The sequence below is a fragment of the Peromyscus eremicus genome, chromosome 8a (genome assembly GCF_949786415.1).
Source record: "Peromyscus eremicus chromosome 8a, PerEre_H2_v1, whole genome shotgun sequence".
In the NCBI taxonomy this organism is placed as follows: Eukaryota; Metazoa; Chordata; class Mammalia; order Rodentia; family Cricetidae; genus Peromyscus; species Peromyscus eremicus.
Window position 1 is genome coordinate 73,528,702 of NC_081423.1, and position 24,903 is coordinate 73,553,604.

Here is a 24,903-nt window from a genome sequence, read left to right on the forward strand (position 1 = left end):
CCAGTACAGGATCTGGCCTTGGGTCAGGCATTTTAGATTTCCTGCTTCTTAACTCCTCTTAATGTCCAGCATTGTATCAGTTTAGGGTGAGTGGTTCTGAAGAATAACACACACACACACACACACACACACACACACACACACACACACACACCCCAGATGTCCCCTAAAGTTAGACTTAGGCTACACACTTTCAGTCAGAATAGCACACAGGTGACACTGTGTCCTTTTCAGGGTATCACATTTGGAGTGACGATGACTTCTTCATTGGTGAGGACAACTTTTAGCATCAAACTGTTTTCTCAATTTTCCACTGCATAATTACTATTTCTCCCTTATAATTAGCAGTGGTTTGGAGAGTTACTTTTAAACCACATAACTATGTAGATATCTTGTTCATTAAAATTTCCTCCTAAATTTAGCATCTTAATTTGTCCCTAATTCAGTCCTTACTAAAACATTCAAAATGCTTCTTTCCAATTCTAGCAATGTTGCTGCTGTTTCCCGTCTGCACTCCACAATCACCATGAGCCACAGTGCTGCTCTCTCCCATCCATTAGCTAATCTAATTATACATGGTACGGGCTTGTGAGTTATCATGATTCCACGGTGCATCATTTACGACTATGATTGATGCTTTGGTGTCCTGGTTCATCCAGACGCAGGCACAGAAGTCCTTGTCAGTGTGTGGCTCTGTCAACTCCAGCACTTCCTACTTTGTGAAGTGGCTCCAGGAGTAACTGAACTTACTTCTGGGCCCCGAAATCCATCATCTTTCTGGGCATGTACACATGGTGGTGGTGGGAGGTTCTGGACCCTCCGAGAGGCTGCTCATTTGATGCAGCTTTTCTAATTCTGGAAAGTTTGGTTGGATAATTCTCAATTTTAGCGTTTTCTTGTTCTGACTGGTTTCTCCAAGAAATTCTACAATTTATTGTCATGTTTCCAGTGCACTTGAATATAAATCTTGGAAATTTTATTTTCATTTCTATCTCTTTACTAAATTTTCACAACTGTCAGGCCTGGTAGCAAGCACCTTGACTCCGTGAGCCATCTCACTGGCCCTACTCTTGTCTTCTTCTTTTTCAATTTCAGATTTGAGGCATATTTCTCTTAGCTCCAAATACTTATTTGGCTGAATGTGGAATGTTAAGTTACAGCTGTCTACCATTTTGTTATTCAATTGCTGTACACATTTTACCAGGACTGAAACTTTAATTCACACAAACTTTTGCAGTTTGGTAATGATGTTGATTTTTTTTTTTTTTTTTTGCTTAAAAAAATTATTTCATAGAAAGGTCTTAGGTCAAGATCACCCTCTTCTGTGTAGGTGCATTATGGGTCATATTACTGATGGTCCCAGGGTGAGAAGTGGGCAAATTGAGATGTCTTCTCTTTCTGTAAGATCCTTCATTTTCTTTCCTCTTGGGGTTTTCTTTTGTGTAACTGTGTGGTCCTACAGTATTCTGTTAACTAATTCACCTGATTCTTCCCCAGAAGCTATGACTCTCAGTGGCTGCTACTTCTGGGGGGCCACACTCTTCTGAATCCAGGCTGAGAGCCATCAAATCCTGTCAGATGTCTGGGATTTGGGCATTGATTACTACACCTTCTCTTTCTGGGGCTGATTTCACTTCTATTTCATGGATTCTTGTTTCTCTCTACTCTTTTCAGAGTCCTTAGTGCCTCTCTGTTCTAGGTAGCCTGGGTTTGAGTGGCAGGCCAACTTCAGGACTTACTTTGAAAATAATTTACTCTCCTTATATGTACTTTTGGAGGTTTCTTCTGGTCTCTGCCATGGCCATATTGAGGATAGGAGTCACGTGCGGCTCTGCTTGTTTTCTTGGCCAATTTAATGCTTTCCATGAGGGCAGTGCGAGAGGGATTCAGAAGCAAGCAACCACCGCAGGGCTCTAACAGGGTTCTAGTAACACTTACTCAGAGGATTAACATTCTGGGTGGATTCACTGTTTGTGCTTCTACTTTTTCATATTTCTAGCTGTCTTGTTCTAATCTGTTTCCAATTTGGTGAAGACTATGGACTGTGAAAGCAAATTCTTCATCACTTACTATTAACAACTAACTGTAACAATGCTCTGTGGGCAGTTTTGGGGAGGAGTGCTTGTTTTGTTTTTCTTTAATAAAATCTTGAAGTACAAATGACAAAAGAAAGAAAGGGAGAACAGAAAGAAAAGGGAAATGGAAGGACAGGAAAGCAACGGGGCTGGTCATTTTGGTTCATGGAAGCCATTTCAGAGTTTTAAGCCCTGTTTAAGTAACAGAGCAGGACTCTAGTGAGTATAAACTCCAAAGGCTCATTTTTTAAGAGTTCTCCAGTTTTCTCCTGGGTTGTTTGCAGCAGCAGATTCTGAGATATGATGAAGCACTACCACTTTAAAATTTGGGTAGACCCATGCACCCACCCTCACGCACCCCCATTCCCCCCCACACTACCCCCACACGGATTTACCTGTTTCACATTCTGGAGTTCTTCTGTTAGTTCTTTTCTATGTTTCTCTGATTCAAGTAATTTCTCCTGTGTTTAAAAACCACTGAATTAATAATAGCATGTCATCGTGACACCAAGTATGATTTTTAGTCCTCTGTTTCAATGTTTATTCCTCAAACATCAAATTGCTAACATCTCCTAATATAATTCCTGCTCATTTTCTGGTTTCACATAACATTCTCTAGTACTTAGCTATCTAAGTATAATTGTGGTGAAAACATTCTTTATTACCTTAATGTTATATGATGTCAAATTCTGAGATCCAAAAGAAATCAGTCAGGATTGAAATGGGTTAACAGCAACTAAATTTTGAGTGACAGCTATTATTACCAAAGAGCTACCAGACAAAAGGCCTTGTTATTCTGAATTGGGCATTAAAAAAAGCTTCTAATCATACCAAAGAAAGACTGGGTCGACTCTTAGTTTCCTAATGTAATTTTAGCCCATTTTCAAACAATTAACTCACAAAAAGGATATAACTATTATACCAAAATATGAAATACATAGTTGTCTACAACATAAGTGTAAAATATTACCATTTTTGAACCTAAAATTAAATTAAGCATGTATTCTGAGATGTCCCACCTTGCTGAGTGGTCTAGTCAGAAATGCTTAGTGACTCAGGAGCCAGCTTCCTGAAAATGTGAACAGGCTACTTGGACCTTAAATAGCGTGGTGAAGATTCATGGCAACATCACCATGTTTAGAAGAGGCAAAACCTGACCTCTGGATAACTCAGCCTGCTCTGGTCTAGGAGGGGAAATACAGGCAAGTGAAGGCGAGTCTGACTGAGCAGTCTAACGGCTGCCACAGTCAGAGCGAGAGCCTGGGGCCTTGTGTGGCTTCACGCTCTCAAGCCACCTTCACTCTTGGCGCTCTGCTCTGTTTTCCTTTGCACCTGTTAATGGGAAATGCACCCACATTTCCACTCTTCTCTGAAAAGCAGGAGCACTCTGAGTTCTGTGAAAGGCTTTGGGTTAAAAAGTTCCCATAACACTATGACGCATCACTTCCGCAAAATAAAAATTAGCCATGGCCTATTTGTACCTCAAGTGAGACACAGAGACTAGAGCTGTCAGAGGATGATGATGAGTGGGAGTAGACCATTTCTGCTCTATGATCCTCATTTAACAAGCTCTGCTGCTCTGTGTGTCCAAGTGTGCATATCCCTGTGTGTGTGTACACACCTGTAGCACAACAGGTATAATAACTGAAAATACAAACATTATCTCAAGTATAATATTTATTGCTTGATATACTACTTTGAAATTTAATTTATCCATTTTATTTTATGTGCATACGTGTTTGGCCTGCATGTATGTATGTGCACCACATGTGTGCTTGGTGCCCACAGAGGTCAAAGAGAGCATAGGATCCCCTGGAACTGGGGTTATGGTTGGTTGTGAACCATCAAGTGGGTGCTGGGATAGAACCTAGATTCTCTGTATGAACAACAGGCACTCTTAATGACTGAGACAGCCCTCCAGCCCTTATAAAACTTTAGAAGAAAATGGGTCTCAGAGAAAAGATTTAATGCAGAGGAAACTTAAAACAGAGTCTGTTTTATTCTGGGACTCCAGGGTTTGTAACATTAAAATATGCTCAATTACAGTTCATGAACTTGAAAGGTGATCTTGATTGAATGGCTCCTCCTGGGGACCCTGTCTAAATGTTACGTGAGTATGGCTCACACAGTTTCAAATTAAAATTCTAGCAATTAATATTGACATTAAAATAAAACTCAAAATATATCATTAAATCTAACAGTGATAAAATTTAGGGAAATGAAAAATATCCAAGAACCCCTGAAACCTCTGACATCTGTGGATTTTGTTTGTGTACAGATGAATCACACAGAAAATTCTGTCTTATCAACGTGACCAACACTATAGGACTGTTTGAAGAGAGTAAGAAGAAACTAATGATTTAAAAAAGGAATTCTGTCTTTCCATACAGATACACCAACTCGTGGAAAGGTGGGGATTTCAGAGTTATGAAATATAACCACAGTTGCAGAAAGTTCATTTTACTAAAGGAATACAAATTACTAAAACCTTATGAAAGGAAATTGGGAGAAATATACAGAATGTTTTACACTGATATTCTTTAATATTGCAATTCCATTTTCACAGATTTACTGTGAACTTTCACAGCTGCCCACCCACACATCTACAAAGTTACTAAAAACGGAATTATTATTATTATTATTATTATTATTATTATTAATACAGACTTACTTTTTTTCTCATTTTCATGTGTGTGTATCTACTGTGTATATGTCACATATGTGTGGGTGTCCTTGGAGGCCAGAAGACGGTGTTGGATCCCCTGGAGCTGGAGTTATAGGAAGCTGTAAGTCATTTGATATGGATGCTATGAACCTAATTTGGGTCCTCTGGACTAGGAGAAAGTTCTCATAACTTCTAAGCCATCTCTCCAGTCCCTGGAGTTAGTTTTGATTATGGAAAACTAGAGATAACCTAAATATCCATTAACAGAGAACTGGCTAAAAACACTGTAATATGAATAGCTGGTGTAGGAGGTCTCTACCAAGGGAGAGCCGTGGTAGAAGCTGCTATGATTCATCTTGAAGCAAGGGAGAAACAGAAGCCGAGCTGTAATAATGTGGCTCTATAAGAACTAATCTATATGTAAGTTAACACACATCCACTTCTTTATAATTGTTTAAAGAATTCACTTTTTGGAGCAGTTTTAGGGTTATAGTTAAAGGTAGAGAATGGTACAGAAGTTCCCACGTGTCTCTGACCCCTGCACATATATGTTTATTTTTAAAAATGTGATCTTCAGAAACTCTCTGAGAAGATATGCTAAAAAATTTTTAATGTTGGCTTTCTCTAAAGACTGGCATTATAAAACAACAGAAGAAAGAAAATGGTGCTTCTTTTTTGAATAAAGAATTTATGCCAAATGAAACTAAATTAAATAACTAGAGGTCGTCACCTATTAAAAATAATTTAAATTTTGTTGCTTTCCTTGGAACATATAATGATTTCCTGTGAAAGTCAGGATCTAACTCAGACCCAGTATTCCATTAAGAACAGAATGCCACTACAGAGAGTGAATCAAAATGTTATCGTGTATTTGGAGCATATGTGATTTGTTCTGAAAACACAGTGCCTTCATTTTCAAATTGCATTAGCAAAACACATCATCCCTCAGACACGGCCCTGCACCTGGAAAAAAAATGTATTTCCTACAAACATCAGAGGATTCAAAATTGTCACAGCTTGCTTAGTTGGCTCCTCAGCTACATCTGCTGTTGCCACCAACATGAGAGAAGAGAAGGAGGAAGAAGAGCCGGATCAGACATGAGAGGAAAACTACCGTGCACATCGGATCTTATGCGCGTATCACAAAGTGGGAAAAAAAAGTGAGTGGGGAACCATCAGAAAGCTCTCTAAAGACAATTAAACAAGCGATTTGATCCTATTTGGTACTAACAGACTTTAATTAAAAACAAAATGAGCCTCAATCCTCCCAAATCCAGTACGAGATCACATCTTTTTCAAAGGAAAAGTGAGGAAGCAGAAGAGGCGAGTACCTTCAGCGCGTTCACTTCTTCCCGAGCAGCATCCCTTTCTTGTTTAAGTTTTCCCAGCTCATCGGCTTCTAGAGAATCACAGGGAAGAAGCTGTCAACATTAAAATACAGAAGTTATGTATCACGGGCTAACCTTGAAAACTGAAAGTCCTTTTTCACTACCCTCAAACTTTTGCTCCATGACAAAACTCAGGTTTTACTTTGGGGTTGTCTGATTAGGTAAAAGAAAACTAACGTATGGGGTGATTTCTCTCTTAAGCTTTACCTTATACTATTGCTACTTAGAATTTATATGACTAAGAGATATGCATTTATGTTTTAAAAATGTATATTCTTATTTTATGTGTATGTGTTTGTGGCTGTGTATATGTAGCACATGTGTGCAGTGACTATGGAGGCCAGAGGATGGCACTGGATCCTGGGGAACTAGAGTTACAGGCACCCCATGTCTGTGCTGAGACCTGAACTCAGTGCTCTCAAACACTACACCATCTCCAGACCCAAGCTGTCTTGAAATGCTCTCTCCTGGAGAGCTAGCCACTGTCTCACTGCTTTCTGGAATATTCCACATTCGGTCTAGTGGGTTTTTAGTTCTACACCTTTACTAGGAGAGGAGTGGGATGGCCCCCTTTCATCTGTAAACTAAGTGGCCAAAATCACTGTTATGCTCCAATTATGACTCTTCAGAAACCTTTCAAGTCCATCTCCTGCTGTGCAGATATTTCAAATAGCTTTGATTGTTTGTACCTGTCAGGATCTTTAACTTGCATGCTCTAAAGCACCATCCATCCTTCCACCCACCCACCCACCCATCCATCCATCCATCCATCCACCCACCCATCCATCCATCCATCCATCCATCCATCCATCCTTCTATCCATCCATCCATCCATCCATCCATCCATCCATCCATGCATCCATCCATCCATCCATCTATCCATCCATCCATCCACCCATCCATCCATCTAATTTAATCTCCTAAATAAGGGTTTCTTATTTCCCTATACATACTGAGGTCTTACCATTCATAAACGTACTAATGAAAACTGGAGTTATTGTTAGCTTGTTCCTCTCCCCTGGTTCTCACATCTAAATGATCAGCAAGTTCCACTGATGACATACTTGTTTTGTGCTCATATCATAGATCTGTCACTCTTTCACATCCATTCTTGACACAATTGCTGTACTTTAATTCTTACTATCTTGTATTTGGATTTTCTCTATCATTCCCTCCCTACATCTTAACCTCAATTTTCCTTTCCCAAAGAACTAACACACCCAGTTACTATTTCTAAAAAATCACTTTGATTATAGCACAATATTCTTTATCTTGGATTGTTGCTACTGATTAACATATAAAATTAAATATTAGATTAGGCCCTTTAAGATCTAACATATATAACCTTTAGCATATAATTATCATTTTGAAGAATACCTTCTGCTAACAATCACATTTTATCTTTTTTTTTCTGTTTCATTCTAACAGGTTTATTGGTGATGTGCAGTGGTAAAACAGAGTCTCACCATGTACCCCAGGTTGGTTATGAACTTGTTTCAACCTCCTAAGTGCTGAGTACAACATACAGCACTACACCTAACTTCATTCTGAACTCCTTGGTCACCTCTGAGAAGACTGAATTCAACCTTTCTTTTACAAATGAATTCAGCCAGGCGGCAGTGGTGCATACCTTTAATCCCAGCACTCGGGAGGCAGAAGCAAGAGGATCTCTGTGAGTTCGAGGCCAGTCTGGTCTACAGAGTGAGATCCAGGACAGGCACCAAAACTACACAGAGGAACCCTGTCTTGAAAAACAAAACAAAACAAAACAAAACAAAACAAAAAAGAATTCAAATGCTAACTTGTTATACACCTCCCCTGAACGTTCTAAGTTCTTTTACTATTCTAGCCTTACTACATAATGCACTTACAAAATTGTAATTATTTGTGTATTGGGCTTCCTGATAGACTATATAAAGCAAACTTTATCTGTCTTAATTAGCATGTGTCATGGCACCTAACACAATGCTATCAACATTGTATTTTATCAGTATATATCTGATATCATGAGTCTTTAGTTTATTGATAAACAGAGTGTGAATTACCATTTATATCATAACCCAGTGTAAGCAAAACATTACAGTCTCTTCACATATAACTCAGTTTGATATTTTCATTTAGTTCTATGTCATTTGTTAAAGTAACAGTCTCAATACACCAAACTAACAAGAGCCTAAACTGAAAAATATACTTTTGGGTATTTACAGCATATTCACTGCTCTTTGAAAATGATCCATTCATGATACTTGATTAGACTGATATAGTCATCATACTCTAATGGACTACAGTCTGCTGCCAAGTCTGGAGTTGTGTTGGGTACGAATGTGGGCTCCAACCTTGCCTTTCTGTGTATGACCTTGTACTGGCAGTAGGTGTAGCACTGTGTGAAGTTTTTAATATAGAAATGATTATTAGAATCACAGCAAGATACTTATATTTTGGGTTCTAAATGTCACATTCTCCTAAATCCAAAAGTTCATTGTCAAATAAACAAGAGCAGTATTGACATACACTGACTCAGTAATTCCTCCTTACAAAGGTGAGAGCCAGACATCTGAATCAGAGAAAGCAATGATTGGAAGAACTAGTAACAGGACACACACTCTGTGATTCTAGTTATGAAGTGCAAGAATGATGAACTCCATCTCTATTAGGACAAAACAGTGGCTCCATGTCCAGGTGAGAATGGAAGCTGACTTCAAACTATATGAGAGACTTTGAGTGGTGATTTCACATGAGATACATGACAGGGCTGGGCGGTTGGTGGCATATGCCTTTAATCCCAGCACTCGGGAAACAGAAGTAAGCGGATTTCTGTGAGGCCATCCTGGTCTACACAGCTAGTTCCAGGAATGTCAGGGCTGTTATACAGAGAAACCTTGTCTCAAAAAACAAAAGAAAACAAAACAAAGAGATACATGATCGCTATTCAGCAAGCTGTAAACTTATCACTATTGTATCTCATTTTATATATATATATATAATATATTATATATATACATATGATAGTTCAATAAAGATATTAAAAATATTAAGAAGTTGGATGTGGTAGTGCATGCCTGTAATCCAAGCACTCGAGGGTAAAGCCAGGATGAATGGGAACTCATGGCTAGCTTAGGTTACATACTGAATTTGAGGCCTGCTTGAGCTACATGAGAGCTTCTCAAAAAACCCCCAAATCAAATGAAACTAATAAAAATAAAACAATGGGTTAAGAAACAACAAACTAGGACATAGTTGCCAGCAGAAATTCCCTGCAACGTTTTCTGCTCTTTTCTCCTTTCCTAGGTACAACATAAATCCTAGTCCTTCTTGCCCTAACACAAGCAACATTCACTTTTGATGACTCCTTCCCCAGGACAGCAATCATAGACCTCCACTTAGCCTCTCTGCTGTCCTGACCTCTAACTCAGAAAGCATTAATTTCCTCATCCTCTTACTCACTTCCCTTCTGGAAGCTGCCAAATCTCCAGTTGGCCTGCTCTGTTGCTTTCTTGAACTCCACTAGAAAGGTCCTCAACTTTCCTTCTGAATCCATTTTTATATTGGTTGTTTTTTTTTTTGTTTGTTTTGTTTTGTTTTTTTTTTTTTTTTCGAGACAAGGTTTCTCTGTGTAGCTTTGCGCCTTTTCCTGGAACTCACTTGGTAGCCCAGGCTGGCCTCGAACTCACAGAGATCCGCCTGGCTCTGCCTCCCGAGTGCTGGGATTAAAGGCGTGCGCCACCACCGCCCAGCTTATATTGTTTTATTTGTAACAAAGACCTTGCACCAGGGATCTTGTGTCTCCTACTGCTATACTGTTGTTTGGTGGACCACAGGAAGAGAACTGAAGGAGATCTCAGAACAGGTTATCTTACATGACTTATGACACATAAATGAATTTGTGAACCTAGGATCCATCATTTTGACTTTTTGTTAATCTACCTGATAGTATTTGTATTTACCAATGCCCCCACCAGAATCCAAAAACCCAACTTTTGGATGATGATGCATCAGAAAATACAGTCAGTGTCCCAGATGAACAAAATCAGGTAGATTGATTCCCAATTTTCTGAGAAACCACCATACTGATTTCCAAACTGGCTGTACAAGTTTGTACTCCCACCAACAGTGGAGGAGTGTTCCCCTTGCTTTACATCCTCTCCAACATAAACTGTCATCAGTGTTTTTGATCATAGCCATTCTGACAGGTGTAAGATGGTATTTCAGAGTTGTTTTGATTTGCATTTCCCTGATGACTAAGGATGTTTAACAGTTCCTTAAATGTCTTTCAGCCATTTAAGATTCTTCTGTTGAGTATTCTCTGTTTAGCTCTGTAGCCCATTTTTCAATTGGATTGTTCAGTATTTTCATGTCTAGTTTCTCGAATTCTTTAGAAATTTTAGAGATCAGCTCTCTGTCAGATGTGGGGTTGGTGAAGATCTTTTCCCACTCTGTAGGCTGTCGTTTTGTCTTACTGACCATGTCCTTTGCCCTACAAAAGCTTCTCAGTTTTAGGAGGTCCCATTTATTAATTGTTGCTCTCAGTGTCTGTGATACTGGTGTTATATTTAGGAAGTGGTCTCCTGTGCCAATGCATTCAAGACTACTTCCTACTTTCTCTTCTATCAAGTTCAGTGTAGCTGGATTTATGTTGAGGACTTTGATCCACTTGGACTTGAGTTTTGTGCATTGCAACAGATATGGATCTATTTGCAATCTTCTACATGTTGACATCCAGTTATGCCAGCACTATTTGTTGAAGATACTTTCTTTTCTCCACTGTACAGTTTTGGCTTCTTTGTCAAAAATCAGGTGTTCATAGGTGTGTGAATTAATGTCAGGATCTTCAATTTGATTCCATTGGTCCACATGTTGGTTTTTATGCCAGTACCAAGGTGTTTTTTATTACTGTAGCTCTATAGTAGAGCTTGAGGTCAGGGATCATGATGCCTCTAGAGGTTGCTTTATTATTTTAGCTATCTTGGGTTTTTTGTTTTTCCTTATGAAGTTGAGTATTGTTCTTTCCAAGTCTGTGAAGAATTGTGTTGGGATTTTGATGGGGATTGCAATGAATCTGTAGATTGCTTTTTGTAAGATTGCCACTTTTACTATGTTAATCTTATCTATCCATAAGCATGAGAGATCTTTCCATTTTCTGATATCTTCTTCAATTTCTTTCTTCAGAGACTTAAAGTTATCTTATCATACATGTCCTTCCTTGCTTAGTTAGAGTTACCCCAAGGTATTTTGTATTATTTGTGGCTATTGTAAAGGGTGATGTTTCTCTGATTTCTTTCTCAGCCCATTTATCATTTGTAATATAGGAGGGCTACTGATTTTTGTGAGTTAATCTTGTATCCTGACACATCACTGAAGGAGTTTATCAGCTGTAGGAGTTCCCTAGTAGAATTTTGGGGGTCACTTATTTATTCTATCATATCATCTGCAAATAGTGAACGTTTGACTTCTTCCTTTCTAATTGCTATCTCTTTGATCTCCTTTTGCTGTCTTATTGCTCTAGCTAGAACTTCAAGTACTATATTGAATAAATATGGGCAGAGTGGACAGCCTTGCCTTGTTCCTGATTTTAGTGGAATCGCTTTGAGTTTCTCTCCATTTAATTTGATGTTGGCTGTTGGCTTGCTGTAAATTGCCTTTATTATGTTTAGGTATGTTCATTGTATTCCTGACCTCTCTAGGACTTTTATCATGAAGGGTTGTTGGATTTTGTCAAAGGCTTTTTCAGCATGCAATGAGATATCATGTGGTTTTTTTCCTTCAGTTTGTTTATATGGTATATTACATTGACAGATTTTCCTATGTTGAACCATCCTTGCATCCCTGGGACGCAGTCTACTTTGGATAGAGAGAGAAGGGGCTGCCTTTTACTCCTTTGCTTCTGCAGTCCACTCTTATTTAGTGACGAGTAGGAAGTATCTAAAGTGCTATTCAGCAGGAGATGAAGAACTGAACATTCCCACCTACTCTTCTATGATTATGAAGGTCCTTATTCCTCAAGGAGGAACTGTAGAGAATGATAGGTAGAGAGAAAGGGACTGAAAAGGACCATTTGTGGACATCAGCTTTTCAAGCTCCAATTACAAAATATGCATATCTCTGTCAACTCTCTGGTAAAATGGTATAATCCAAGAGTGGTAACATCTTTCCTAATATACACAGCAAGTATGCCCCATGTTGGAGACCCCTTTTGAGACATATGGATACCAATGCAGTAACATTCTCTGACTGTAAACATATAAATAGTTTGATCAGAAGATGACAATACCCTTTGATGTGAACAGCAAAAGCCCTTGCCCAGTCAAGGCCAGCAGACCTTCTGTATAAGGGAAAAACCTTGTTTTACAACCTCAAGATAGGTACCCTGATGTCAGAAACATACACTTGGAGGCATGGCAGAAATGGGAGGACTAGCATCCTCTTAATGAGATAAGTACTCACATACCACATGAACGCCTCTTCAACCAGCTGCCTGCAGACCCTCACTGCCATGCTTGTTCACCTTCTGAGTTCTGACTCACAGAGCAATAACCTTTTCTTCTGCTCCCTTTCCGTCCCCCTTCTCTAGATACTGGCCAGAATCCCAAACCTCATTGTCATGATACTCAGGGCATTTTCATTCTCTCATAAGGCTCTCCTACACCCCAATTCTGTGACCCCTGACTCCTTTAGGAGGTGAAGCTTAGTGGAAGGTCAAGGCATTTTGGCCTTCTATTACCCATCTCTCTCCCTATGGCAGCTGAGACCTGCAATTCACTTGTGTAGTGGGTAGCTGTTCCAGCTTTGACCTGGAAGTACTACCCCCATTGAGGCTTCTGGTAACTGTCACACCTATGAGGCAGGGCCAAGACAGGAGCCCTTAAGACCTGAGATCCAGAGAACACCACTGGACTGCACTTCACCTCTCCTGGACCCCGTAACCTATCCCTTCACTTGTAAGTTACCCCACAAAATAAACTTCCCTTTTAACTACGTGGAGTTGCCTTAATACTTCCACCAATACACTTGCTCTGTGTTTTCCCTCTCAGAGGCCAGTGAGATTGACCTTGAGCTTAGTTTCTGAGTCCATTTTAAAATTCTTTTAGCTATGAGACTAAGAACCTGAAAAGAGGACTCTATATCCCTTGGTAATATTCCCACTTTTAGGCTTAAGCGTGTATGTGTCTTTCATTCTTTATTCCATTTCATTCTGCATCTACTACTTTGGCTCAGATGCCGTTTTGACTTTGCCTACCTAAACTAGTTTATCTTCCTTCAAGGCTGAAGGTACAGAGACAAGTCATTGCCTTAACCTTTCCTCTTAAAATGCCTTACAGCCCAGGGACAACGGACTAAATCTACTCGCAAGCAACAATGAACGTATAAGACACACCATCCCAGAATGACAACAACTATCTGAAATACAGAGCCTGTTCTTTGGTGCAGATTCTCTTATAGCAACCAGTCCCCAGGTCGATGACGTATAAGGACCACCATGTAGTGCTACAGCTCAGGCACAGATGGGTGGGCTCATGCCTTGACCAGGACTACTTAATTATTTATACCTCCTGGCCACGGTTCAATTCTTGCTCTATTTAAATCAAAAGCTCATTCCAACACCCTGAAGATGGACCTGGGAATCACTAGACCCCTTTATGTGTCCTTCCTAATGTGCCACCTTTGACTAACACTCCTCTCTCTGTTTTTCACACAAAAAGGGAAGAAATGCATCAACCATCTTTATCAGCCACAAAAGGAGAACACAGGCATCCCACGTAAAATAATTATAAACTTGACCCTATTATTGTGAAACTAAGGCTGCTGGGGGTAGCCATTGTGGATTTTCCCCACCTTCGCAGGTTGTCAACATCATCTACCACAGACTAACTGTTTCAGAGTAGGCATTCCACTGTTCTTGAACTTAAATACTTGTGGGACTTACAATATGAAACAATAACTTGGTTTTTATTTGTTTTTGGTGAGCTACTTAACAAGCAGTGACTTTTATAGTGCTTTTAAAATTGTGATATTTTATCCCCTCACGAATTGCAAGATGAATTTTTTAATGAAATAGAATTCAATAATATTAAATGAGAATTCAGTGTGTGCTTTGGGAGACTTCTTTCATTGTACATGTTACTGTGATGGAAACTGTATTCTTATTATGGATTCAATTGGAGAAAAAAGGAAAGCTTATACTTGACAATAATACCTTCTGTGTGATGATAAGCAGAAGGCAACAAATAGAATTTCATAAATTAATAATGACTATTGCACAGTATTTTGATCTACAGCCTCAACAGGAAATCCTGGCACACAGAGCATCTTGCACAACTGCCATCAGTATGGTGCTTTTGCTTTCAAAGTACTGCAGATTGATGACACTCTTTATCTGCCCTAAAATCCTAGTGCTAAGAAGGAAACAAATTACTCATCAGAGCATGTGCATCGCTTTGCAGCTGCTCCAAAAGCTCTGCATGCTCATACAGGTCCCTACATTACTGCCTTCGCTCAAGAAATGGGCACATCAACCTGGCAGCAGTAAGAGGCAGATCTGCCTGGAATGTTCCGTAGCTAAGTGCACAAGACCCATATCTGCAGAAGCAAAGAGGGCTCTACAGTTCAGTTTTGGCTAAATGCCACAGGATTCCTTCTACTAAGTCTGTGCCTTCATTCTGAGAAAGCCAGGTACTCTCCTTAGAGTAACTGAGCAGCTAGGTTTTGGGGTGACTGTGATGAGTAAAATGATCAGTGGAAAAATAAATTATTTATTAAAAAGGGGGTTTGAAATGTTAAAAAATGTGGCATGGGTAATATTTAAATGAAAGGATCAGATTTATTTTTACCAATAAATTAGTCATGCAGCTACACTCTGTATTTCTAGAAACATAACTAATAACAGTATTGAAGCTCCCTATCAAAAGACCTATTATTTAAAAGCAATCAGACTAAGGTTTGAATGTGGTTCACTCTCCAAGGATTCATGTTTTGGAGACATGGTCCTGAGGGTGCAGTGATGAGGTGGAGGGTTTTCAGGAGGTGAAGCCTAGTGAAAGGTCACTGCTCTTTGGTTTTCAAATGTGATCACTTATTCTCATGAGGGCTCCTTCGTTTGTGATGCCATCTGCCTATAGGCCTCCCCCAGAGGTCCCTTCATGGACCCTCTCCAATCTTGGACTTTGATCTGTGATGGTAGAGCTGGCAGCTAAAGAAACCTCTTAACCTAACCAGCCCTAGGCAGTTCATTATAGTAACAAAAAATGCACTACTACAATTAGAGCTCTAAATATAATTATGAAAAGTGGATTGGTGTGCACATTTTCAGAGGAAAAGACAAGGGAATTTTCTTATTTATAAACTTTAACTAAAATAGAAAATATAAGACTTCTAAATATAAAGTTATTACCAGGATATCAGTCAAGGTGTATAGAGTAGAGAATGGAAGAGCTAACAGATAAAATGGACCAATTTCTGAGTATAAAGTAGTGATGTATAAATTTAAAAGAACAATTATAGGTATTAAAAACTAATGTGTTTGGATTCTATTTGATGTATTGTAAAGTGTTATTACCGGAAACCAAATAACACGAGGATAATATACGATTGAGTTAGGTTAGGAAAACACTAGAAAGTATTGTAAAGAGGCAGACACTCAATATTTGTACACATCTAATGTACACATCTAACAGTATATTCTCATGACATGTAAAATTAAAACTAGTGATGAAAAATAAAAATTCTTTTTATAATAATATCACAAAGTATACTATATTTGGCAATTAATCTGATAGAAATATTTGAGATGCATATGAAACATGTCATATTCTTTGCCATTCAAAACAAGAACAAAGATATAAATAAGGGAAAGTAAGTTATACTCAGTTAATAACCAAATCATTCTATAAATTCAATGCTATGATATAAAGTAAGTACCACACTTACTTGATATCATGGCAAAATCATTTAAAACATCATTTTCAGATCAAAAGTAAGAAGCTAATAACAACATTCTTAGCTCACTAATATGAACCCAGTATTAAGTAACTAAAAAATAATGTACTAGGAGAGAAGTAAATGAATAGAACAGAGTGGGACAAAGAACACATCTACATACATAGTTAGTTATTTACTATATCTTTAAGTTTGCATTTCAAGTCAACAGGAAAATCAGGGAAGGATGGGTTGCTAAGCTATAGTGGAATAAGGACAAGAAGTTACACATCCATAAACAAGAACACATTCTGGGTTAATGAGATATGTAAACTACATATAGGATATATTGTTTCCCTTAAACAATAAATACCAACAATCCACAACAGAAAGGACTAAAAGATTTGACGAGGTAAATTTCAAAGTTCTGTTGAGTAAATGACTGATGAAGTGAATAAGCTTCATAATTCTATCTTGGCAAAACTATTTTATTTTAGAAAGCCCAAGTGTGGTTGCCCTGACTTCTGAGCAGGGGATTGTCACAAGTAACTGAAAGGGAACACACATGGAGAAGAGTAGCTGTGGGTTTAGTAATGTATGTCCTTAACATTATGTCTCAAGGGAATGGTTCAGATTGTAATACATAACAGGCTATGCACTTATAGGCACTTTTCTGTGCATTTATGATGATGATTCCAGACAGATTAGAATGGGCACACACATGACTCTGTGTTGCTAGCTAATGATAATGCTATGCCTTTTCACACGGCAGGCTGTCAATGCTGCGGAACTGAGGGGTGGAACATATTACAGGGGTCTGAGAAAAGAGGAGACAGAAAAAACTTCTGATTAATCTATAGTTTTACATATTTCTTCAAAGAATGTGTACTGTTCTTAGAATTTTTGTGTGTATATTTTGTGAACCTGTGTACACATATATGCACACATGCATGTGTGTGCACATGGAGTAAGAGGCTGACATCAAGTATATTTCCAAACTGTTCTCCACAGTTGATCAGGTCTCTCATCAAACCTGGCATTCACCAACTCAGCTCAATTGGCCAGCAAGGTACTAGAGATCCTGTCTGCCTACTGAGGGCTGTGACTAGGGGTGCTCAAGTCCTACTTCTATGTAAGTACTAGAGACCCAAGCTCCGTTCTATACATCCACATAAGTAACAATTAAATAATTTAAGAAATTAAAAGCCAGTGGAAACTGGAGAAAGGGCATCACATACGACCCACAACATTCAAGACTTGTGCCCCATGTTCGATTAAAATATAAAACATAGAGAGCACACTCTACCTGTGAGTCCAAGATGCTGGAGATTTCATGGACACCAACATTTACTTCATCCAACTGCAAACAAAACAAATTTCTGGCAACCTGGACGAAATCTAAAATTAACACATTTTGATAAGAAATAGAATTCTTTTTCATTTAAACAAATATTACTTTCTTCTCTGGGAAGTTAACATTATGAACTTCAGATTAACCTACACAAATTATGCTAAAATAGTATTGAGCAAAGTGAAAGGTAAACACAAATTTAAATAATAGAGAAGCCATTTTTATCACACTTCCATTAGCTTTGTCACATAATTCAGCTAGGAAACAATAAAGCAAACACATATCATAGACATCTAATTCTCTAATTCTCACATTATGCATACAATGCTTTCTGGGGAAAAAAGGCAATATTATGACATGGCTTTTCAGGGTTAAAGAATCTAAGGCTTCATAATAGCAACAGCCAGTTTATGTAACAGCTGTATGTGCTTAGGGATCATCCTCACACCATTCTTCACCTCCTTTGAGGCAGGTCCTCCTTCTACTCTACAGATGAGGAAATTAGGGCTGAGACAGGCTTTCTTCAAGTTATCAAGGCCACTTGTCAAGCTGAGCATCAGAGCAGTCCATAACATAAAGACACTGTGATGTCCACTCACCTATGTATCCTCAGTAAGTTTTAACTGTAGCTATTACATTGTAATTCAAAGGATCCTTATAAATGTTCTCTGTTCTGACTTTACACATTTCTGCTTATACTTCATGGGTGCATCATCTTATTTTGTTTTCCTAAGGGTATTAATTAGTTTATCTAAAGTTATCTTCTGATCTCACCATTTTTTCTCTTTTTTTCTGTTTATCTGATACTTTTGGGCTCCATATTTTATGTCATCTTATCAAATGTCCACAAACTCTTGATTTTGAGTTTTTATTTAACAATTAATAAGGCACTAAAAATGTTGGCTGGAAATTACGTGTGCATAACTTGCCTTATCAACTGGAAGGATTATTTTACTATAGGAAAACAATCTGGTGGTCTGCTGGCATTTTTGTTTAGATTCCTCAGAGACACGCCTTAAATCCCCTGCTATGATTATAAACACGGATGCAAATGTCATTGAGCATCTGGATACATGTTTTGAGCAATGACTCACCACAGACAACCCCCAATTCCCTTGCTGCTAACAAGTATAGTTTCACAATGTCTCTGGTTTAATTTATCAATGAACTATGTACCTTCTCCCAGGAAGTTTAATGTGGTGATATTGTGTTACCCAAAATATTGTGCACCCTAATAAATTTATCTGAGGTCAGAGAACAGAACAGCTGCTAGATACAGAGGCCAGAAAATGGTGGCACACACACCTTTAATCCTAGCATTCTGAAGGCAGAGATCCATCTGGATCTCTGAGAGTTCAAAGCCACACTGGAAACAGCCAGGCATGGTGACTCACGCCTTTAATCCCAGGAAGTGATGGCAGGAAACAGAAAGGTATATAAGGCGTGAGGACCAGCAACTAGGCTGGTCAGGCTTTTAGCAGCAGTTCAGCTGAAACCCATTCAGATGAGGACTCAGAGGCTTCCAGTCTGAGGAAAGAGGATCAGCTGAGGAATTGGCAAGGTGAGGTAGCTGTGGCTTGTTCTGTTTCTCTGATCATTCAGCATTCACCCCAATACCTGGCTCTGGGTTTGATTTTATAATTAAGACCTTTTAAGATTCGTGCTACAGTTTAAGGAAGTAATAGGTGCTACACTGCTTGAGAAAATGAAAAGGCAGCATGGATAAAAGTCCACATCAGCATTTCTAAGAACTCTGATTTCAACGTGCAGCCGAAACCAGCCTAGAGTCATACTGGTACTCCATGCTAGCTTGCCCTGCCTGTAGTCCTCCATCTTCAGATGCCTGGGCTTCACTGGCCTCTGCACACTAATGTAGGTACTGCTTTCTCTGCACCCCCCTTCTGTCCTTACACGTTGTGGTTTTGTTGTTGTTGTAGCGTTATGTATAGTTCTATTTCCTATTACTATTATTTGGGGGGTGATTTTTAAGAGGAGATGGGACCCCAAATATATTTTTCCTCATTTCATATATAAAGTCAATTTCTTTATTTCAATAGAGATGTTTTAAAATGATACAATGTAGCATTTATTATGTGTATTATAGAACAAATGCTAGAAGGTAACCATTACATTCAAATAGTAGAATAGACAAATAGGAAACAGTTTTTGGAAAATAACTTAGTGATAGATATTGAAATTCCAAACCATTGTGGAGGTTATCCTATTAAAAAAAGAGAAGAAATTGCTACATTTGAAAGTATAAATGCAGATTTATAAAAGCTGCAATAAATATAGATTTGTAATAACAGCTACTGAAAAACCATCAATATGCCAAGTGTATAAAACCTTGGAGCATTATGCCATCTCTAAGAATAATTACTCAGTACAATAAAAACTTCCTATTCCACTAGTTGAAAGAAAAGGAAGTAGATGTAATTAGTAGTGAAATTAAAATTTGTATATTTTGTACTAATTTCTCTTGTTATTATTAAAGCAATGTTTATTCAGTAAATAAAACATGCAAAAAGAACGTGATCGAGTAATGATATTTAGAGCTAATGGGTCCTGATACAGGTCTCTCTTTTGCTGATCCAGCCAGGTTAGTGTCAATAGCTGTTTTTAAAGTACTTGTTAAGGAATTTGCAGTAGCATGGTGTGAGTTTTCATTCTTCCTCTGAGGAACAAGCTCTCTTAATGAAAATGGGTCACAATAACTTTCACCAACTGTCTGTGATAATACAACATGATGCACTTAAGACATTACCTCCAAAAGACACTGTCCCCTTTGAGTCTGCCTGGACTTGCTGTCTCAGGGCTTCATGTTGTTCCTTTGTTGGCTGAATACCGAGGTAATTGAGAGCCTGAAAGGAAATGGTCTTATGAGAAGCAATTTTCAAACCTCTAAAGGGTAAAACATTTCACTAGAACTATATTTTACAAATCACCAGGGGGAACCGTGACCAGAATTAGATCCCATGGAAAGTCTGCTGACTGTAGATTAACTACCTATAAACGATTACCTTCCCGAGTCTGCCATGCCCCATCCCCACAGCAAATATCTTGGCTAATGCCATATTTACAAACACAGCTGTAGGACCAAAAATAAAATTATTTTCTAGTCTATGCGATTTTTGCAGAAGAAATATAACAGAAAAATTTTACTGAAGTTAAGTTTATAGATAACACTCAAAAAACATGAAAAACATTCAGCTGTTATCTTGAGGATAGAAATGAAGTTGATAGAATTGTGTGAAATGGAAAATATTCTTAATTTTGGCTAGTTTAGGGTTACATATAACACAAACAAAATAAAGAAAAGTTTTCTCTGACACCCATTTCTCCATCAGGCTCTTCTCTTTCGGTAAAGTAACTTCTGTCTTTAAAATAAAATGTGTAGATACTCCTACTTGTACTCTCCTGTCTTTTCCATGATCTTTAGCCTTAAATAGAACCAACCATAATTTCCGGCTAAAAGACATTTGCAGCCCACTTTGCCCTTTGATGAGGTCCTGGGCTATGTATGTGTTAGACAGCAGCGAAGTGCTGGAGAGCATGCAGGAAGTCTCCTAACAAAAGTAGAGAAAGCGGTTCTCCCCTCCGCCTTCAGGAAAAGGGAGAAGGGAAAGAGAAGTGATCAGGCATCTTGACACACAAGGAGCCTCAGCAATGATGGTGGAAGAGGCGGTCTCCCAGGAACCTCAACAATGATGGAATAGGTGGTTTATCTGAAAGGCTGGAATGTGCGTCCCTGACACTTGGAGCCTCTTGGCTTCTCCCTGGTTATTTTCTTCTGGACTTCTTTATGGTAAGAACATTAAGTTTCCAATGCTACCTGGGATTCTCTAGTTATATATACTCCAAACTAATTTTAATGTATAAGAACTGTCTGGGTGCCCTATCATTGGATTCTAGCAAGAGTGCATAGAATGTCAGTCACATTAAAGCTAAACAAAATTTATTAAACGAGAAGATATTGACAGATATCTTCTCCATTTGGAATATGTTCAAATAGTCACCAATTCTTGAACCAAATACTTATTTGGTACTTACTATTTGTCAGGCACGTAACTCTGCACAATGATATTGACAAATAACATACAGTCTCTATCTTTAAAAAGTATATGGTCTTTAGGGTGAGAATAATGTACAAACAATTTTAGTAAGTACAATGTTTTACTTAATACAAGTGCACTATCACTAAAAGCATTTACATAGAGGCACACAATTTGACTGGGCACAGTGGAGGAAACAGAAAGAAGGTCGAGGACAAGGAAAGATTCTTAAAGTGTTTTTAAGGTTGGTTTAGAACCATCCATCTACCCTATCAAAGCCAAAAGTACTGTTTACATACATTCAAGAAAGATTTTTAGCATTTGTGTATTCTTTTCATTTTGAAAAAAGTTACAAATATTTTTTAAAAGAATACAAAGAACACCTACGTACTTGGCTATCTTAAAATATTTAATGATATTTGTTTAAAATCTACACATATTTTCAAGAAATAAGGCTATAGATTGAGCTGAAAGCTTCCTCTACGGATCTTCAGAATAAATGCTAGCCTAAGGTCATTACATTCTTCTTGTCCATTCTTTACTATTATTTAGTATGTAAGTAAGTACATGTCCCCTAAATAATGTCCACTTTAATTTGTACATTTAAAATTTTACCCAAACAATGTAACCTAAAAGGATAACTAAAATTTTTTTATTTTATCTTAACTTAATGATTTTGCAGTTGTTCAGTATTGCCTACCTACATAGTTCACTTATTTTGTGGCATTTCATTGAATGGATATATTATAATTTATTATCCATACTCTGATTGACAGACATTTATAATCACTTCACCATTTTTATTACAAAACACTATATATGTCTGTCGGTCTGACCGACAGGTAGGGCCAAGGCAGGACCGGTCCAGCAGTTCTCTCCCTGGGGATGAGCGGGATGGTGAGTGTTGGATGGCCCAGACCCCCCATTCCACCGAAGAGAAGCACACTGGGCCAGGAGTCTTGTCAAAGCAGGAACTCGCTTTATTGCATCAGGAGTGAACTTATATAGGTTGGGGTGATGGGGGGGGATGGGGTGAGGATAGCGGGCCAATGAGATGATGCCATCTCAGCAGTTACTAGACAGAGGCGATTCTAGGTCGGGTAGTGCTGAGTCACTCATATGCGGAAGTCATGTCCCAGGACAGGTCATCAAACTCAAGCTAGGCTCAGGAAGTTACACTGGGCCTCTTGCCCGGGCCTTGTGGGGCCCAACACATGTCCTCTTTTATAGATGCATGTAAATTTTTCTACTGTACATGCGTGTAAGAGGAGGTGCTGAGCCACAGGCAGAGAGGGTCAGCTTTACTACTGCTCTGTTATTTTTCGACTATGGAAAATAAATATGCCAGCAATATTAAATTAAATATGCCAGCAATATAGAAACAATCTTACCTTCTTACATTCTTAACAGAATTTGTTGTTTTCACATCTTCACTTTGTCATGATATCAGAAATGTGTTAGTTTGAATTCTACTAGTTGCAAGAAAATGAGACACATTTTGTATGGTTGCTAGCAACAATTGACTCATAAGTGGTTAGAAATATTATTTAAATTTTAGGACATAGAGTTTTAGGATGTAAGTTTTAGTCCTGGTTGGGAATCTGGATTTGGTCTTCACTACTGACAACCAAAACAGTAGATATTGCTAAATGTCCTCTGAGGAAGACGATTATACTCCTGATGTTGAGAACCACTGCTCCGGGGACAATCACTATTACCAATTTGTGTGGTTTTCCAGATTTTTTTTTTCCTCTGAATATGGTACATGCGTATAAACTTACAACTATTAAATATTTTTTTACAAATTAAGTTTTACTCTATACAATGTTTAAAAGTTATCTGTATCTAAAAATTTATCACAGCTTACCATACTGTATATTTTGCATCTATAGTATGCTTTTGGAAATTGTTCTAACAGTACACTGTTAACTGAACGAGCTTTTCAAAGTTCCCCCTATTATTACTATTAGGTCATATCATATTCCCATTGCCTAGTCATCCTACAACACTGGCCACTCTTTGCTCTAAACTAATCATAAATGTATACAGACTTCTGGGATTATTTGGGTTTTCATTTCTGAAGGCTTCTGTGAGAAGTAAAAGCCATAGTTTCCTCTTGTTGAACTGTCTTTTGTTGGGGTACTTATGCCTGGAAATGAGTAACAGGTGAGAAAAGGCCCATGTTCTCGTCTAGATGGCAAAAAGTGTGGGCTTAAGCAGGTAGGAACTATAGGTGAAGAAATATTCAATCTCACTGATAAAACAGAACACAAAAAGAGATTGCAAGGCAGTACAGCATGACAGTCAGTGCTACAAATAGGTAAATATGGCAGTATTTGCCCAAGCAATCATAGAAATTCTGGGAAAAGAGGTAGATTTGGCCATCATTTAAACAACAGGAAGATTTAAATTGGTGATGAGAAGGGTACTACTTGGAACTTGGAGCAAAGGTAGAGATGAGAATAATTATGATATTTATTCTAATTATAATGTGTTTATTCTAGCTATGCAGTTTCATATTTTTCTACGAACATGAAAGTCAGTATCTATAAATCTCACAGGGAGACGGGGTGTCGAGTTCTAGCACTGTATCCAGATGTGGTAGAGTTTTCTTCTCAGCTCCTCAGGAGCTTCCTCCATTTTCAAGTGCTTTTCACCTTTAGTTTCTTGTTTTCACCGTCTTCTGTTTCTTGTACATGATGTGCTCAGTGCTTTACTCTTCCTGTTAGTCCCTAGTGCACTGCCATCAGATTTAAACTTCATGTGGACCTGACTACTTTCTTCTTTATGATTTAGTAATCCTTCATTTTTTAAAACAGAGAACAATGCTGAATTAATTCATTGCACTTACTGCTACCATATATGAAAGCTACTAAACTTTGTCATAATTTTGATTATAGTTTGTAAGATATCATATATATATATATATATATATATATATATATATATATTTTGGGGGGTACACATCTCTGCATGGACATCAAAGGACATTATTGGCTGTTACTCCTCAGTCACCTTCCGCCTGGTTTTTTCAGACAGGTATTTCACTGGCTTGGAGCTTGCCAAATAGACTAAGCTGGTATCTTAGTCAGGGGTTCTATTTCTATGGAACACCATGACCAAAAGCAACTCTGGGAAGAAAGACTTTATTTCAGCTTACAGCCCTCAAGTCAAATGCTATCATGGAGGGAAGTCAGAACAGGAACTCCAGGCAGGAACCTGGAATCAGGAACTGAAGCAGAGACCATGGAAGGGTTCTGTTACTGGCTTGCTGTCCATGGCTTGCTCAGTCTGCTTTCTTATACAACCCAGGACCAACTGCCGAGGGTTAGCAGTACCAACCCACTGTTGGCTAGACCCTCCCACATCAATCATTAATCAAGAAAGTGCCCTTCAAACTTGCCTACAAACCAACCTGAGGAAGACAATTGTGTTTTGTTTTGTTTTCAACTGAGAGTCCTTC

At 38.3% G+C, this 24,903-nt stretch overlaps 1 protein-coding gene across 1 annotated transcript in view; it reads right to left on the reverse strand.

The window, feature by feature from the left end:
• Nucleotides 1–24,903, reverse strand: part of Stxbp4 (syntaxin binding protein 4) — a 153,876-nt gene that overhangs the window by 91,844 nt on the left and 37,129 nt on the right. The window contains exons 9-12 of the mRNA XM_059271512.1: nt 20,153–20,249; nt 17,344–17,435; nt 6,072–6,161; nt 2,471–2,536 (exon numbers count right to left, since the gene is read on the reverse strand). Coding sequence (XP_059127495.1) covers nt 2,471–2,536; nt 6,072–6,161; nt 17,344–17,435; nt 20,153–20,249 — 345 coding nt within the window. The remainder of the gene's footprint in view (nt 1–2,470; nt 2,537–6,071; nt 6,162–17,343; nt 17,436–20,152; nt 20,250–24,903) is intronic.